This window comes from Stenella coeruleoalba (assembly GCF_951394435.1).
Source record: "Stenella coeruleoalba genome assembly, chromosome: 15".
In the NCBI taxonomy this organism is placed as follows: domain Eukaryota; kingdom Metazoa; phylum Chordata; class Mammalia; order Artiodactyla; family Delphinidae; genus Stenella; species Stenella coeruleoalba.
Window position 1 is genome coordinate 21,564,606 of NC_137161.1, and position 17,196 is coordinate 21,581,801.

Genomic DNA, 17,196 nt, shown 5'->3' on the forward strand with positions numbered 1-17,196 from the left:
AACAAGAACACCCAATAAGATAAGGATATCAGGGAGGATGACATGACCACTGATCAGCACATTATAGGTGCTCAAGCGCTTCCTGTGTATCAGCTTGTTGCTGGTCTAGACAGTGAGTAGTATTGTATAGTATGATCGCCCCATTTTATAGATGAGGAAACTGAGTTAGGCAGGTGAAGTGACTCACCCAGGGTCACACAGCTGGGGAGTAGCAGGATTAAATTTGAACCCAGGTAGCCTGTCTCCAGCATCCATGCCCTGTGTTCACTGCCCTTGTGGGTCCACGAAGCCAGCCTGCTGAAATTTGTTTGTGCATCTTTTAATCTTTCCCAATTACAGAGAGACTTTTGCTTGCAGCTGCTAAAAGCAAGAACCTGTCCTCAGGCCTTGCTCCCAAGAGGGCTGGAGCAAGGTTGGGGGTAGGGGGAAGGCAGCTGGCACAGGCCATGTCCTGCCATGGCCACTTAATGAGCTTAACTGATAACCACAGGCCCAGGCAGGCTGCCGGCTGGGTCTGTTCATTTGGCCAGGCTTCCTGGCCTTACACCCACTGGCTCGGGGAGGGTGGCATTGGGGCCAAAGGAGGGGCCTGAGGATCTCCAGTTGTTTAAGTGCTGGCAGCCATGGCCAGCATCAGTGACACGGTTGTGTGACCTTGGGCAAATTCCTTGATCTCTCTGTACTTCCTTTTCTTATCTGTAAAATGGAGGTGAGCGTGGCACCTTGGAGGATGCTACAGGGATGCAGCAAGGTGCTGGGGACAGTGGCCTTCAGTTCAGAGACTACCCGGCATGTGTAGGCACTCAGCAAAATTTCCACCCCAGTCCTTCAAAGGCCTCAAGAAAACAATCTCAGCCCTACCACGCTTGAATAAAGCAGAAAAAGCCTGCGGTGAGAGGCTGGAGAACTGGACTCTCATCTGGCTGTCTCTAACTGAAGGGGTGACCTGGACCCTAGCTCTCTCTGGGCCTCAGTGTTCTCATCTGCAAAATGGTATAACGATAGTCTCCACATCGCACGAATGTGGGGAGGATTCGAGGAGGCAGGCATTTCGTTGGCGCTATAATGTAGCTGGCACTGGGGTGGTTTTGGATGGCTGGATCTGCAGATCCTGTGTGATTTTAGGACAGTCACCTACTTTCTTGGTGCCTCTGTTCTCTCATTTGTAAAACATCTAACCCCAAGTTCTGCTTCTCCCCAGCTCTGTCGTTTCAAGTGTTCAGCAGTGTTGATCACTGCTTCCTCTGAAACCCACCTAATCTGCTTTAGATGAGGAGAGAGTAAAGTCCTTGTGTCCAGGGGAGGGGGGAAAAGTGGGGGCCAGAATTTTTGTGCCCATTTCCCAGCTAAGGAGAGTGAAGCCCCTGGATTTTAATGGCAAGATACATGTCCCTGCCCACTGCTCCCTCTTGCCTGTTCGAGCTGTGGGGCTGGCGCAGGGAAGGACAAGACTCCCATGGGCCCCAGGAAGGCCTGGGGAGAGGGGTCTGGGTCTGGATTCTCCAGGGCGTGGAGCTGTGTCCGCTCAGAGTGGAGGCAGGGCCTGAGGGTGGGTGGGCACGTTGATTGCAGTCATTCCTCTCTCCCTGCAGCGCCTGCTTCTGATGAAATTTTATGGCAGGTGGAAATGATATGACTCCGCAAGCCCTAAAAGCACTTCTGTTTATTCATTAAAGATACTTGTTACTGAGCAGCCCTGTGGTGGCCCCACCTGACTCCTGCCGGGCCGTGAACTTGCTCCCACTCCTCAGTGCTGGGGGAAGCCTCCACAGGGCAGGGGGCCCCTCCCTATAGAGTGACCGGCTGGCTCTGCCTCAGCCGCATCCCTAACCCCCTGTCTCTAACCCACTACCTCTTCCCGGTCCAAAGCGCCAGTATCTCCTCTTCTTGGGTCTCCTGCTTCCATGCTGGGCTCCACAGTGTGAGCTCCATCAAGCCATCAAAGGGATCTTTTCAAAACCAGATCACAACCCTTCCATGCTCAAAACCCCTCAGTGGCCCTCCAGGCCCGGCAAGACCTGGCCCCTGCCCACCTCTCTGGCCTTATCCTCCACCAGCCCTGCCTCACGCATGGGTCCACAGTGGCTTCTTTCGGCTATTTTCTGGAGAATGACGGTGCTCTCTCTCTGCCTCAGGACCTTTGCACCTGTGCCTTTGCTTAGAACCCTCTTCCCAGCTCTTGGGCTGCCCAGCTCCTTGACATCATTCAGAGCTTAGCTCAAAGGCACCTCACTGAGGAGGACTTCGCAGACCACCCATCCTCAGGGTCCCCCATTAACTAGTCTCTATCACTTTGCACTGAGTTCGCTCCTTGACAGGAATCACTCTACGTATTTACTTGTTTATTGTCCTTCAGTCTGTCCCACTAGGAAGAGGACGTGAGCTCCTGGAGAGCAGGGACAATGTCTGTTTTGTTTCCAGCTCTGGTGGGTGTTCAGTAAATGGTGCGGGGGAGGTGGGTGATGAACTCCCAGGCACCATGAGCTGGTCACAGGTGTGGAGTTCCCCGGGCTGGGCCCTCAGAGACCCTGTCAGTCCCCAGATGAAGGAGAGCTGAGATTCCGAGAGGGTGAGGCTCATGTCTCACAGAGGGTGGGCTGGGGGCTCCTGCCCCTTGTCCCCTGCCGTCCTCCATCTAGGTGTTTCCTGGGTGGGCGGGCTTGCTGAGGCCTCAGGGGCTGGAGCTGGGCTGGAACCTTCCTCAGCTGTGGCCAGACCACGGCCTGATTTCTGAAGACCCGTCTCTGGTGATTCTTCCCCAGCTGCTCTCTAGGGCTTTAGAGCAGAGCCTCTTCCCAGGGGCTGTGGGAAGCCTCCTGCAGCCTTCCCGCTGCCTTAGGGGTGGTGGCCTTGCTCCTTGCTCAGCTAATATCAGTGTATCTGGGTCCTGGGCACTTTCTGCATGACCTGCGAGGCCGGATCTTGCTTGAGGGGTCAGAACGGAGGCTTCATCACCATCCAATGGGATCTGTTTCTCCATCACTCAGGGACTGTGGAGATTTAACTAGAACAAGCTGTGACTCTGGACAAACGTGACCCCCGAACTCCTAGGAAATCACCACGTATGTAGTTCTGTCAGGTTCTGCCACAGCCAGAAGTTCACTCAGCCCCGGCCTCGCTGACCTCAGGGCAGCCAGGGCCTATCCAGTGAGGTAACTGTGAAAACCCCCTCATCTCCAAAGGCCCCCTGCATTGTCATGGCCCCGTTCCTTTACCTGCGCAGCTCCCTCTGCCTCGAATGACTTTCTATTGATACCTCTTGGGTGTTGGGACTCACGGCCATCCTAAGGACCCCGTGAAAGTCACTCAAGACACAGTTATGGTGCTGGGTCCCGTCTCTCCCAATCTTTCCTGCTAGGTTTGGGGGCCCCTCTCTGCCCCTCACCTCTGTTGAAGCCCATCATCGCTCTCTCGTGACACCCTGTTCGGCTACTGTGGGGGGTGGTTCACACTGCCTTTCAATCTAGGGGGCACAGTTCCAGAGCCCAGAATGGGGCCTGGCACAGAGTGGGCGCTCAGCAAACGCTTCCCGGGAGGTGAATGGCAGGAGGCAACGTGGGACGCGGAGCGAGGAGCAGGGAGGTGCTGGGTGAGGGGTGTGAACTGGTGGGTGGGCAGAGGAGGCGATGATGCGAACGGCAGGCAAGGAGCCTCGCTCCAAGCGTGCCTGTAAGTGGCTTCTCCTCCTCGCTGCTGCGGTGGGAAAGCCTAACCTTCTTCCAGGGAAGAGCAGCCAGGGAGCCTGGCCCCGGGGCCCTCACGCAGGTGAGTGTTGCAGCCACTGCTCAGATGTGGCGTGAGAGACACAGGGAGAAAGCAGGGACCCTGCAGGGCCGCTGGGGGCTTCAGTCATGAGGCTGAGCCGGCTGCTTCTCGGGGGCTTCTGCTTCCAGTGCGATAGGGCGGAGCCCCTCCTCTGCCACGTAGTTGGGGGACAGTGTGGCTCTGGGATCAAGAGTGTGGGCTTTGAAACCACTTTGCTGTTCCCCTCCCAGCTCCGTCACTTTGTAAGCCACTGACCCTCTCGATCTGCTTTCCTCATCTGTGAAATGGATTGATAATAAAAGTACCCACACCTCACGAACGAGGGTTAAATGTGCTAATTTGACGAGCTTATAGCAAGAGCTTCAATGAGTATCAGCTAATATGGCACACACTGAATAAATCCATTCTTCCGAAACACCGAATGACTTCACTCATAAGAGAAATGCAAATTAAGACAGTAAACTCCATTCCCCGATCAGAGAGGCAGAGATGAAGACGGCTAACACGGTGTGGGGCAGCCCTCACATACACCACTGATGGGAGGAGGGCAACGTGACAATATGCATCACGGTGAAAATTGCACATCCCCTCTGACTTAGCAATTCTGCTTGGGAATTTAAACTCACACATGTGTGAAATGACATTCTATACAAGGATGTTCACTGCGGCATTGTAATAGCCAAAGATCGAAGACAACCTAAATGTCCATTAACGGGATTAACTGAATTATGGTACCGCTCTGCAATGGAGCTCGGCTATTAAAGGAGTAGGGGGGGGACTCTGTGCGTTGGGTAGATGTAGAGTGAAAAGCAAGGTGCAGACCAGAGACCAGGAGATGCCACCGTTTGTACTGACTATATTTTATTCACTTGAAGACACTGAAGGCTGCCTCCGAAAGGATACTCCAGCTCATTAGCACTGGTTGCTTCTGGGGAGGGGCCTGGGTGGGCCGGAGACGCAGCTGGCAGGGAGACTTATGCACTGAATCTCCTTATGTACCTTCTGAAGTTTATGCCAAGGGCACGTGTTACCTAACAAGGGAAAGGGGACTGGAGGAGCGCTTGCCATTTTCTCGGCACAGATAACGAAGGCCCACCTCTGTGATACCAACCACTCTCCACGTGTACCGGGGAGCAAGACAGATTGAAAAATGTGGCTCCACTTTTATCTCTACTGTGGAGTAAGAAAATCTAATCAAGAAGTTTTTGCCTTTAGGAAAGCGAGTCTGGTCTCCCTGTTGGCACTAAATTGACGCTTTGGTAACGGCAGGAGATGCCACCTGGGCACTGGTGCTGCTGTGAGGGTGACTGAAGGTTGCCTTCCAGCTTCCCTGACGATGCATTTCCCCCAGATAAAGAAGGAATGCAGCCTGCATGCAAATCTCTCTAAATTAGACACGGCCCATCTTGACGCCGCTGAACTCAGGCCGACCGCCGTGAGCGGAGCAGCAAGCCGCAGAAGAGGAGGAAGATGAAATCCTCACTTCCCGCAGGAAGGAATTCTGGCTAACAGTGCTGAAAGGCTATTTTAGTGCCGTGTTTACATAGGAAAAGGAACACCGCCTGGCTGGGGTGCCATGTCCCGGACCCAGGTATGGACACAAGGATGGACACGAAGGGGCTTTGTTTGAAGGGGAGAGCTTGGGAAGCCCATGAGTGGCAGACGCAGAAGTCGCGTTCAGAACCACAGGGCAAATGGGGCCTTTTTTCGAGCCCAAGAAGTCCTCCTGGAGGGGTGGGGCTGCTTCGTGAGGCAGAATCTCAGCCGTGAGCAGACGCAAGAGGTAGGACCACACCCCTCGAGCCTGAGGGTGAGCAAGATTAATAATGAGGATCTTCCCCTTGTTCTTAAAGCTCTTCTCAGCCTTGAGTGGCGGGTTGTTAAAGTTAGCTGAGTTTACTCCTCGTCCCATCTCCTTGGTCTCCCAACCCCTGGAACCGTACACCCTTTCTGAATCCTAAGGGATTGTACCTCACATTCCCCCCAAACCCTCCCATCACAAAACTGATGGAAAAGGGGACCTCATTTGAAAGTGAAGGTGTGAGTTCAAACTTGCTTTTAGTACAGGGACTTATTGGAAAAACAAACTCTCAGGAGGCAGTCTAACATAGGAAGCAGGGCAAAGCGGGGGGGGGGGGGGGCTTCCCTGGTGGCGCAGTGGTTGGGAATCTGCCTGCCAATGCAGGGGACACAGGTTCGAGCCCTGGTCTGGGAAGATCCCACATGCCACGGAGCAACTAGGCCCGTGAGCCACAACTACTGAGCCTGCGCGTCTGGAGCCTGTGCTCCGCAACAAGAGAGGCCGCGACAGTGAGAGGCCCGTGCACCGCGATGAAGAGTGGCCCCCGCTTGCCACAACTAGAGAAAGCCCTCGCACAGAAACGAAGACCCAACACAGCAAAAATAAATAAATTAATTAATACTATATTGCTTGCAATTATATAATACTATCTTGTCTCACATTTTGAAAAAACAAAAAACAAAAAAAACCAAGTGGAGGGGACTGTAGCTGAGGGGGTCAGTGGCCTGAAGCCCTACCCACCTTCTCTTCTGTGTTGGCTTCTGATGCACTTGTGGGAAGCCTGGGGCTCAGGTAGAACACAGCTGGGAAACTGCTGGACAGAACTTCTCTGGATGGATAATCAGGTGACAGCAGTTGCTTCCGGGTGGGAGATGGGAAGGGAGACTCCTCTCTGCATACCTATTGTTAAAATTTGAACTTCTGTACCATGTACAAGCATTACCTGGGTAAAAACAAAATTTAAAAAGAAAATAAAGCTGAAGGACTAATGATCTAAGTACAAACCTTAGTTCAAAAAATTTAAGATTCTGAACTTATTTATGAAACAGAAACGGACTCATAGACATAGAGAACAGACTTGTGGTTGCCGAGGGGGAGGAGGGGTGGGGGAGGGATGGGTTGGGAGTTGGGGATTAGCAGAAGCTCACTATTATATATAGGATGCATAAACAAGGTCCGACTGTATAGCACAGGGAACAATCATTTTGCTGTACACCAGAAACTAACACAACATTGTAAATCAACTATATTTCAATAAAATAAATTAAAAAAAATTTAAGATTCTATAGGTTACATTTGTTGTGAATTCATTAAATCCCATATGGACAGTAGAACAGATCAAAGTGGACTGTATCAGTCAGGGACCTGTGATTGTCTCCTGAACAGAGGCAGCTCAAGGGAGGGCAGAGCACGGGCTGTGGAGTCAGACCTCGCTTTGAATGCCGGCTCCATGCGTACTGGTCCCAGGGCCTTGCACAAGTTACTTACTCTCTGGGACCTCTCTTTCGGCTTCAGTAAACCGGGGATAATGATGCCAGCAGGGCTGCTGTGCAGGTTAGAGAGAACGGACGTAAAGTGAGTAGCACATAGCAGGTGTTTGATACATGGTCGCTATTATAATTACAGAAAAGTGAAATTAAAAAATAACTAAATCCATATGTGACTGTAGGGCAACTCTGATTCTGTAACGGGCCCTGGAGCAGGCTCAAGATGCCTCCCTGGGGAGTGCTTACCTCATGGTAATAACAGGCACACTGTCCATCTTCCCGCCAGGCTGGACGTGAGCACCGAGAGGGTAGGGCCTGCCTCACTCACTGCTCCATCACCAGCCCAATCCGGGGTGATACAGGTGCCACCTAATTACGAGTCCCCCTGGGGGGCTGCCTGGGATGGCGAACAGTTTCTCCTGGCATGTCAACTCTGGCCAGATGGTAGTGGCCGCCTGGAGCCCTGTCCCTGGGGGCTCACTGAGCAGCCAGAGCTGCTCTGACTGAATGGTGGCCACGAGACACAGCATGCGGTGTCCCTCGCAGCTGGCCTGCTGACCCTGGCTGAACACTTCATTCTAAGTCGGTTGTCCTCCCACCCCTCACTCAACGAGGACTCTATGCTCTGTGACAGAATAAAAACACGCTAAAGGACCGCTGACTTCTGTAGAGGAGGAGACCAGCTTTCTCACAGTCCCTGTAAAAGGGGTGAGACTGCAATTCTGAAGCCACAGACATGTGAGGGAAGGACAAAAGAAATCACCAAATGGGTATTATTACCCCCACTCTGCAGATGAAGGAAGTGAGATTCAAGAAGGTGAAGCCACTTATCCAAACCGCCACAGCTGGTTAACAATGCAGCTGGATTTGGACGCCCTGTCTACTCTAAAGTGGTAGCTCTCACCCTGACGCTAGGAACCACCTGGGCGCTTAGGACAGTTCCAGGGCCTGGGCCTCACTGGACATTCCGATTTCATCATTCTGGGGCAGGGCTCAACACTGATATGTACTTTTAAGCCCCCTTCCAACCAGAGTGACTCGGACATGTGGCCGGGGTTCAGACCGCTGCTCTGAGGACTGTGTGCTCTGCGGGCGGCCTTGCAGTGCCAGGAAGCCCTCCCCAGGGTGCTTCTGCACGAGCCACGTACCTCGTGTTACACGCCCAGGCTCTTCGTGTCAGGGCTGGAAGCCCCAGAGAGGTCCCCAGTCCATGCCTTCCCCTTCCCAGCTGCAGATGGGCAGCCTCACCGCAACCCCCAGGGCAGCCCCAGTGGCCACTTTATCACTCATCTGCTCTCAGAGCCTCAGTTTCCTCACTGGAAGGGGGAGGCCAACCACTAAGCTTCCTCAGACGCGTTCCGTGAGCACTGCTGGGAAAGGTGTTGGGTAAAGGTTAGAAAGTACAGAGAACACCAGCCCAGGAATACCAAAACTAGCTTTTATTTGTCCAAAAGTCACATCGAGCTCCGTAAAAACTGTTCTGGGGGAGGCCCAGAGAGAGTCCCTGCTGCCCAGGGCCAGGGGCCGCTAGAAGTTCTCCAGCAAGCCCAGGATGCGCTTCTGCTCGCTGTCCCGGAACTCCGGGCTCCGGCCATCCCCGATGTTCTCTGCATATTCTGGGGAGACAAAGGCAGGGTTAGGCATGAATCTGAGGCGTGGGGTCCTTCGTGGCCGGGTCACCATGCCTCTCCCTGAACCCCAGCTCCCGTGGGGTGTGTGCTGCTCTAATGCCTCCAGTGGCAGCCACGGTGGCAGTTGTGTGCAAACTCCTTGGTCTTGCATTCACGGCCCATGGGGGAAAGGGCCCAACTCCCCTGTCCCTGCCCGCAGTCCCCTCCTAGCTGCAGCCTTTCTTCACTTAACACACACAGTGGATGCTATTATGGGCAGATGCTGCCCAGACCCAGTGGTTCTCAGAGCGGGAACCCCAACCAACAGCAGCAACATCACGCAGGAACTTGTTAGAAACGCAGATCTGGGGACTTCCCTGGCGGTGCAGTGGTGAGAACTTGGCACTTTCACTGCCGGGGCCTGGGTTCAATCCCTGGTCGGGGAACTAAGATTTCACAAGCTGCGTGGCGCAGCCAAAAAAAAAGAAATGTAGAGTTGGGTCCAATTCAGACCTACTTATTAGGAAGCTCTGAGGACGGGGCCCAGCAGTCTGTGAACAAGCCCTCCAGGCGGTGCTCATGCTGCTCACATTTGAGAACCACTATCTGAGGCAACGGGGATAAAGTCCTGATCAAAACAGGACAGGTGAAAATCTCTGCACTTGTGGAGCCTACTTTCTAGTGGGGGAGACAAACCGAAAGGCAAATAAAATATATAGGGTGGCTGTCAGAAGGCCTCACAGAGATGGGGGATTTGATTAAAGACCTGAAGCAGGTGTGTGGGGGAATATCTGGGAGCGAGTGGCAGAGGGGCAAGCAGAGCAGGGGCTGAGAGGGGAGCATGCCTGGACCCTCTGCGGTGAGCAAGGAGCTCAGAGCCGGGGAGGGGCGGGGCACAGGTCGTGTCGGGCCACTGTAAGGACTTTGGACTTTCCCCTGAGATGAGAAGTTATAAGAGCATTTTAAGCAGAGAAATGACATGATTTGACTTTAGCCAGCTCACTCTAGCTGCTGTGCGGAAGATACCCTTAAGGTGGCAAGGGCAGAAGGAAGGAGATGTGATTTGATTGGTGGTTTGGTCCAAGGAGGTCATGGTAGAGGTGAGACGTCTTCAGATTTTAGATGTATTCTGAAGGTGGATCCAGCAGGATTTACTGAGAGACTGGAAATGGGGCGTGAGAGAAAGAGATGTGGATAGTGAAGTTGCTAAGAAATACGACAGGGTAGTGGAGAGGGTGACAGGGAGCTTGGAATTCCTCCAGGGAATAAGGGGAACAGGTGTCTGCACCACGAAGGGGGGGGCTGCGGTACAGTCCACTGACATGAGATTGAAACAAATGGGTGTTTTTTGGAAAGAGGGAGGGAGAAAGAATGGTCTAGAGACGCCCAGGAGGAGCGTGGAAGGCCCCTCCTCCGTCTCCAGTGGTAAAAGGCATGTGGGAGAAAGTAGGTACCACTTGAGAGGACCCATCCCCGGTAGAGACAGTTTTAGTTAGAGCAGGAAGATAAAGGAAATACGCCTAAAGAGGATGGGAATACAGGACATGATGCTGATGACAGAACATAATCAAAGAGTTGTAAGGTGGGTAAACATATGGTCCCGTTTCCCCTGTTATCCCAACAGAGTACTTAACACACCTCCATTTTATTCTCAAAAGTGTCCTGGCCCCCCCAGATTATGTGGTCAGCTGGTTTTAGGAGGCGGGAAGGGGTGCGATATGGCACAGAAATGATGTGTGGAGCTTAGGGATGAGAGTGCAGGGCCTGTGTGGTGACTGGGGCCCTGGGTTTCCTGTGGTGGCTCCCAGAGCACCGTGGACGGGGACGGGGGACGGAGAGCCAAATCCTCTGTGCGCTGACCATGCCCTGCCCCCGCCCTCAGACAGGAGATGGTGCAACACTGTGGGCTGTGTTTGTATCCTGACTCTGACTCACAATCCTAGGTGGCCTTGCGTGGTCTCCCCCTCAGCAAATGCATGTAAAGAACCTATAATAACAGATGTTCAAGATACGCTAGCTCCCTCCCTGAGCCTGCTTTGCTCAGGCCAGCAACATCTCTCTCAGAGAAACACCACACATCCTTCAAGGACACCTTCTCCGCAAAGCCCCGCCCGCTCACCTCTGACTCCTGTTCCTGTCCTCAAGCCTCTGTCTCCACCGCAGGCCTGACTTCTAGATCATCTTCTACTTGTCCCCTCTCTCCCTCTAGACTGACAGCGTCATGAAGGTAGGGGCTTCCGCCTTACTTTCAGCTAAATTCCCAGCAGAGCTTGGCTGAGAGCCAACTACCAGTCTGGTGCTGTGAATAAGCTCTCAAAGCAGTGGCTCAGGAATGAGTGCCTGCGGGTCTGCCCCCAGCTCCCTGCCTGGGGTGGCCTGAAATGGAACAATAGAAAACTCTCTTGCAAGAGGCTTCTGCATAATAAAACATCTGCTCACCCAAATCAGACAAAGAGTGGGGAAAGGGAAGAAAGCCTGCAAACCCTCCCCTACCTCCCATCCCCCACCGTGATGGAGAAATACCTTGCCCCTGCCACTTCTTCATTTTTCCTCCATCCTCTTTATTACTTTGGACATGTGCCGGAAAACGGGACTTGGGATTCAGACGTGTGCCAGCTGTGTGTCTCCCCCTGGAAATCATCCTCTTCTGTTAGGCCCATCCATCACCTCCAACAGCAAACAGCTGTGATCCCTTCTATTAAGTCTCCTTAAAGGGAGGGCTGGGGTGATGGGAGAACAGAAACTGGGCTGCGGGAGAAGGCTAGGGGCTGTATGTAAGTGGTATCTCTTACTCACATGTGAATGATCTAGCCGCTGCCCCAGGAGAGACAGAAATGACCATTATAGCATTTAATACCCTCAGAGGCATGGTCTGAAAGCAAGAGTCTTAATGGACTGAACTAACACTTTGTTCCAATGTATTCTCAGACCCAGGAGAGAGGGAAGTGGAGAAACAGTCTGATCCTTTGGGGCAGTGATTTTTTTCCAAGTAAAGCCAACTTCCCTGGAGGGACCTAATCTCTTTCTAGGGATGTGCAGAATAGAGGCCCAAAGTTTGTATCAATCCCCTGCTGAATCACCCCTCCAAAGGCCTTAGAAAAACACATGCCACCGCTGTACACAGAGCACTCACCCAATGGACAAGTCTCCTCTGTTGCTCCACATGCGGGGAAGGAGGAAACAGTCAGATTACCTGCTCTCTGGAGATGGGCTGTGAAGGAAGTTAGTAGGATCTGGAAGAGGGGCTATCCTGTACAGAGTGGAATGGGACCTCACATGTGGTGAACACTGTTTACGTGCCAGACATTTATCTATATTGTCTCATATAATCTTTGCAGCAATCCTATAAGGCAAAGAGCACCACCTCTGTTTAGAGATGAGGAAACTGAGGCATATTAGAGAACTGAAGCAACCTGCCCAAGTCTAGGATGGTAGAGGAACTGATATTCAAACCAAGAACATGTGTCAGAAGTGAAAAAGGCACGTCAAAAGCCATGGGGGTGGGGCTGGGGAGCCGGTCCCCAAAGTGGCATCCTCTTACCTAGGCAGTTATCTTACCCTGCCTGTTCCCCATCCTTTGGGGAAAAAATCTCCAAAGCAGCCCAGCCGTGGCAGGGCGTCTGGCTACAACGTCCTCACAAAAGGTAAGGCTCTTCAGCGCTTTGTGACCACCTAGAGGGGTGGGATAGGGAGGGTGAGAGGGAGACGCAAGAGGGAGGAGATATGCGGATATATGTATATGTATAGATGATTCACTTTGTTATAAAGCAGAAACTAACACACCACTGTAAAGCAATTATACTCCAAGAAAGATGTTAAAAAAAAAAAAAAGGTAAGGCTCTGGAGGGAATGTCCTGGAGTAAAGGGGCCTCAGCAGCCAGAACAGATGTGGAGTGGGCCGCTGGGGCCATGCTCCTTCATGCCAGGCCACTGAGTGTCAGGGCTGGCAGGCCTCTCAGAAATGTACTGCAACTGGGTGGACAGGTGGCCGGCCAGGGTCCCGCAGCAAGCCAGCCACAGGGCCAGGCCCACCGGGTCTGACAAGCCCCGGGTGCTCTCCCACTGGCCGTGGCAGCTGCTACCAACTGTGTACCTCACCTCTCACCCTCTACCCCCTACCCCAACTCATTCTTTGTTTGCAGAGTAGAATCCTATTTGGAGCAGACCTTGGTGGTGCCAGCTTCCTCTGGTTATTAAAGCTGCTGCAGCAGTTTATAAATATTGAACAGATTCCTCCCAGAGGTCTCGGGAAAGAGTCCTCTTTGCTCTGTGCGCACGCGCGCGCACGTGTGTGTGTGTGTGTGTGTGTGTGTGTGTGTGTGTGTGTGTGTGTAAGAAAGGGAGAGAATGCAGGAAAAAGAGAGACGCTAGATGAAGGGAGAACTTCAGGGTAGGGGAGAGGGAGAGGGGAGACAGGAAGAGCGTGAGTCGGGTTGGAGAGTGAGAAAGACGGTGTACACATAGACTCCCTTCTCGACTTCCCCAGCATTTTCAAATGCTCTTACAATAAAAGCTTTGATGGAGATCAAAAACAGGCAGCAGTGCTGAACGCATAAATATTAAAGCAAACTTTAGACAGCAGGTTTACTATTCAGACATGGAATACAAGCTGTTCTGTTTTTGGTAAGAGGAAGAGGGAGGGACACCCGGGCTGGCGGATGGGGAAGGACTGTCTTTGAGGATGGAGACTGGGACCAGCGCTCACAAGCCTGGTTCAGATCCCTGGACCTTAAGCCTTAAACACTCACCCTTGAAAAAGTGCAGGAGGAAGGGTGAGTGGGGAGAAGAGGAACGCCAATATTTTTACACTGAAAACCCTTGAAGACATAGAAATAATCACAAAATAGAAACTGGGAAAGTAAAATCCTTGAGGTCTAACAGAGAGTCCTTAACGACAAGGATGAGTGTGGAGGGACTAATGTCACTTCTCTAGGAGGAGGATGTTGTGCTGGGGCTGCAACTGGGGATATAAGCTTCATCAGGGATCTGATTAAAATGAAACCTACTTAAAGGAGGAGGAGAAGGAAACTTACCCTTTGCTTACAGCGCTAACAGGGTCACATCCCTATAGACCATTTTCCCACAGACCTTTCAGCTGCTTGGAAAAGCACCACCTACCCCTTCCACCCCCACCAGGCCCTGAGGAGTATGGCCTGGGTGCTGGTCCATGGGCTTTCCTGCCAGCACTGGTGAAAGGATTAGGCCAAGGAAGGGAAGGAAGGAACCTGCCTTTACTGAGCAAGTATTCTGTCCCAGGCCCCCAACTGCATCTCAACCTGAACCTTCCTTGGGGCAGTATTCACTTGCGGTTTGTTTCTTACAGAGGAGTAAAGGAAGGCTCAAACCGGTTATCTACTAACTTACCCCAAGTTACAGAGAGCCAGAATTCTTGCCGGCCTGTACCTCTCAGCTCTGCTTATTCCTGCGTGAGCCGGGATGTGAATCACAACGGTGACGGTAGCTACCATTATCAGGCACTTATTACGTGCCAACATGTAGGCACTTTACCTGCAGCACCTCATCTCATTCCCACAGCAACCTTTTGAGGCAGATTACCCTCATCTTATAGACACTGTGGCTTAGGGAGAGGGCAAGTAGCTGCCTAAGGTTAAACAGCCCCTCCGGGGTCCTTTCCTGCCTCCCAACCCTAGAGGCCATAGCAGCCACGGCCTGGCGCAAGTCACACACATCAACGTGTCACCGGAAGAGAAACCCTATCAGCTTCTGCAGCTTTCAAATCACAGAGGCAAAGCCCAGGTTACCAAGAGCTGAACTCAATATGGAAATACGTGTTTGTGAGCTTCTGAGAGAAGACTTCAAGCCATAAAGAACACAAGCAAATCAAAGGGCCGGGAGCCAATCTCCGAAAGCATTCTGAAGTCTTTGGCTCAGTCTTTTCGCCACCAGTGACAAGAGTTTTGAGTCAGTAATCCTCTAAGCTTTCCTCTGCCAAACAGCCCAGCACCACCTGATCTTCCAACAACTTTCACCAGTGACTAAAACATCCAGGAGGCTCACCAGAGGCTTCCAGGCTAACCCCCGGCACAAGTATTTATACGAAGTATTCCCAGGTCACAGTGCCTGCTCCATATCCAAGGAGAGGACCACTCAGTGCACATCTGCATCTGCATATGGAGGTCCTTCACGGGCTTCAGGAAGCCATCTCCCTACTTACAGTCATCAACCTCCCAGGAACGGAATATACAAGGGTGGTCGCCAGGGGCTGGGGGAGGAGGGAATGGGGAGTAAGTGTTTCCTGGGTACAGAGTTTCAGTTTTGCAAGATGAAAATAAGTTCTATGGGCGGGGGTGGTGGCAGCGGCAATGGTTAAGTGGTGGCTCCTATGCATATTTTAGCACAATTAAAAAAAACACCCGAGCACCTCCTCCTCTGTGCAGCCTCTCTGGATCGTCAAGCTCCTTTTTAATCTCCAGCAGAATTAACTGTGCGTTCTTGAGTCTCACTCCATACCTTAGCACTGACTTCAATCTGCTTTGTGTTGTGCTTATTTATCTCACATGTGATGGCACTGAATTGCCCTGGGGACAGGGCCTCCTAAGTGTCTCACTCATCTAAGGAGCCCACCTAGTGCCCTGTGATGCCAGTGGGTACTCTGTAAAGGTGGATGCCCTGAATTTTCTTTCTTAAAATGCAGTAGGAGTGTATCAGCCGATTGGTACAGTTAGAGCTCTCCTTTCTGCCAGATGGAAGACCGAGTGAGTCTGGATCCAGTTTCCAGCATTAATAGTGACTTGGGTAACATCCCTTAACCTTAACCACAAGTCTTGGTTACCTTATCTGCAAAATGGAGACTGTAATGCTGCTTTTAGGACCGTCGTGAGAACCAGAGAACATACATTAAAAGCCTGGCACAGAGGACGTGCTCAGGAGAGACCACTCTACCTACTGGTCCCGGATTTCTGGAACAGCACAAAGAAGGCTGAAGCACCACCTCAGCAGTACCTTCAATAAGCATTAGCTGAGCCCCTTCTCTGCGCCAGGCGTGGGCCAGGCACCAGAAGGTAAAAGCCAGGACGACTGTCACTGCCCTTTCAGAGCGCGTGGTCCTTCTCTGGCACAGAGACCACCGTCCCCTAGGCGGGCACCAGAGGCCTTAGGCCAGAGCTGCTGCGAGTTCAGGGAAAGCTGGACTTTGGGAGCACTGAGTAAGCAGTCTGCAAACCAAGGGACTTTAGTGAGCCATCAATTTTCCCCAGCTCTCTTGGCACCCCCAACAGAAAAGGAGGGAGGAAGATCGTGAGAAAGGGGACTGAAATATAACGGGAAGAGTCCCCTGCTGAGCTTGCCTCATCAGCGTTTTCCTGAGACCTCAAGGGATACATCAGCTGTCATCCTGCCAGCAAAACTTAGGAAATATATAGGACATAAAATCAAAGAAAGAAGCTTGCATCTAATTAGCACGTTAAAAAAAAAAAAAGGAAGCAACCCAAACTGAAAAACAAAATTAAAATCAAAGAGGACAGACCGATGAGCTGGCTTTCTTTGTGAGGCTTTGTTTTTTCGTGCATTGTGATGGACTGAAGGGTGGAGGCAGGAGGGGGAGGGCGTGAAGGCTTTTAAGAGGTGGGCCTGAACAGAGCCCAGACGCCACCCCTATCCAGCCCTGCGGTAGCCTCACCCCTTTGCAACTCCAGCACTGCTCGGAGCTTGCTCATTGCACCACTTTCAGGGGCTGCTGAGAGCCAGCCTGTGGCACAGCTCCACCGCCCAACACCGCAGGCAGATGGGCTTCCTGGGGCCAGCGAGAGCCCTTTATTATAACCTTAACCTTCCATCTGGAGAGAACACTTTCTTTTGTTTGTTTTCAGTGGTCAGCGTCCTGTGAGGACTTCTTTGACCTGGGCAATGACATCTAATCTCCTGGCTTTAAATATCACCTCCATACTACCGACTTCAAATTGTCCAAACAAGCACCTCTCCCGCCCCAATGAGAATGTCTACTCTCTGCTGGCCAACAAAGGGATGCAGGCGCTACCCGTAACCCAAACTCACCGTGTACCCAACAGAACTCGAGAGACTTGCCCAGCAATACTCCCAACCCCACCCAATGCTCCAGCCTCCCTCACCCCTGCTTGGCCTCCACTGATGTGGCAGAGTCCGTATGAAGGCCACTGATGTCCTGTGTTGGACGTTTGCTCCTTCTGCCTGGGACGTGCCTTTCCCTCTGGGACACCATTCCCAGTCCTGGGACCAGCCTCTCCTCCCCTGGGATTCCTTGGTATGGCCTGTGCCTCCATTACTGCCCCCTTATCACTCCCTTAACGCTGTTCACAACTTTAACACAGCACCTAGCACATCATAGTTAGTTTCGAGTATCTCTCCCAGCTAGACCATGAACCCTCAAGAATAGGGATCTTGCTTATTTATTCTTCCTTGTATCTCTAGTACTGGATACAGAGCTTGGCACCCAGCAATGCCAGCTGAGTAGTTGTTGGAGTGTGTATTTCACTTAGCTTGATTATGGTTGGTCATTTCTACGTCTATGTTCCCCAGAAGACTATAAGCTCCATGA

The 17,196-nt window shown here is 52.1% G+C and overlaps 1 protein-coding gene across 2 annotated transcripts in view; it reads right to left on the reverse strand.

Moving 5' to 3' along the window:
- Positions 1-8,475: 8,475 nt before the first annotated feature.
- CTNNBL1 (catenin beta like 1) overlaps positions 8,476-17,196 on the reverse strand; it is a 165,022-nt gene continuing 156,301 nt past the window's right edge. For both annotated transcript variants that reach the window (XM_079944290.1, XM_079944291.1), the window contains one exon: positions 8,476-8,669. In XM_079944290.1, the coding sequence (XP_079800416.1) occupies positions 8,581-8,669 (89 nt within the window). In that variant the 3' untranslated portion in view covers positions 8,476-8,580. The remainder of the gene's footprint in view (positions 8,670-17,196) is intronic.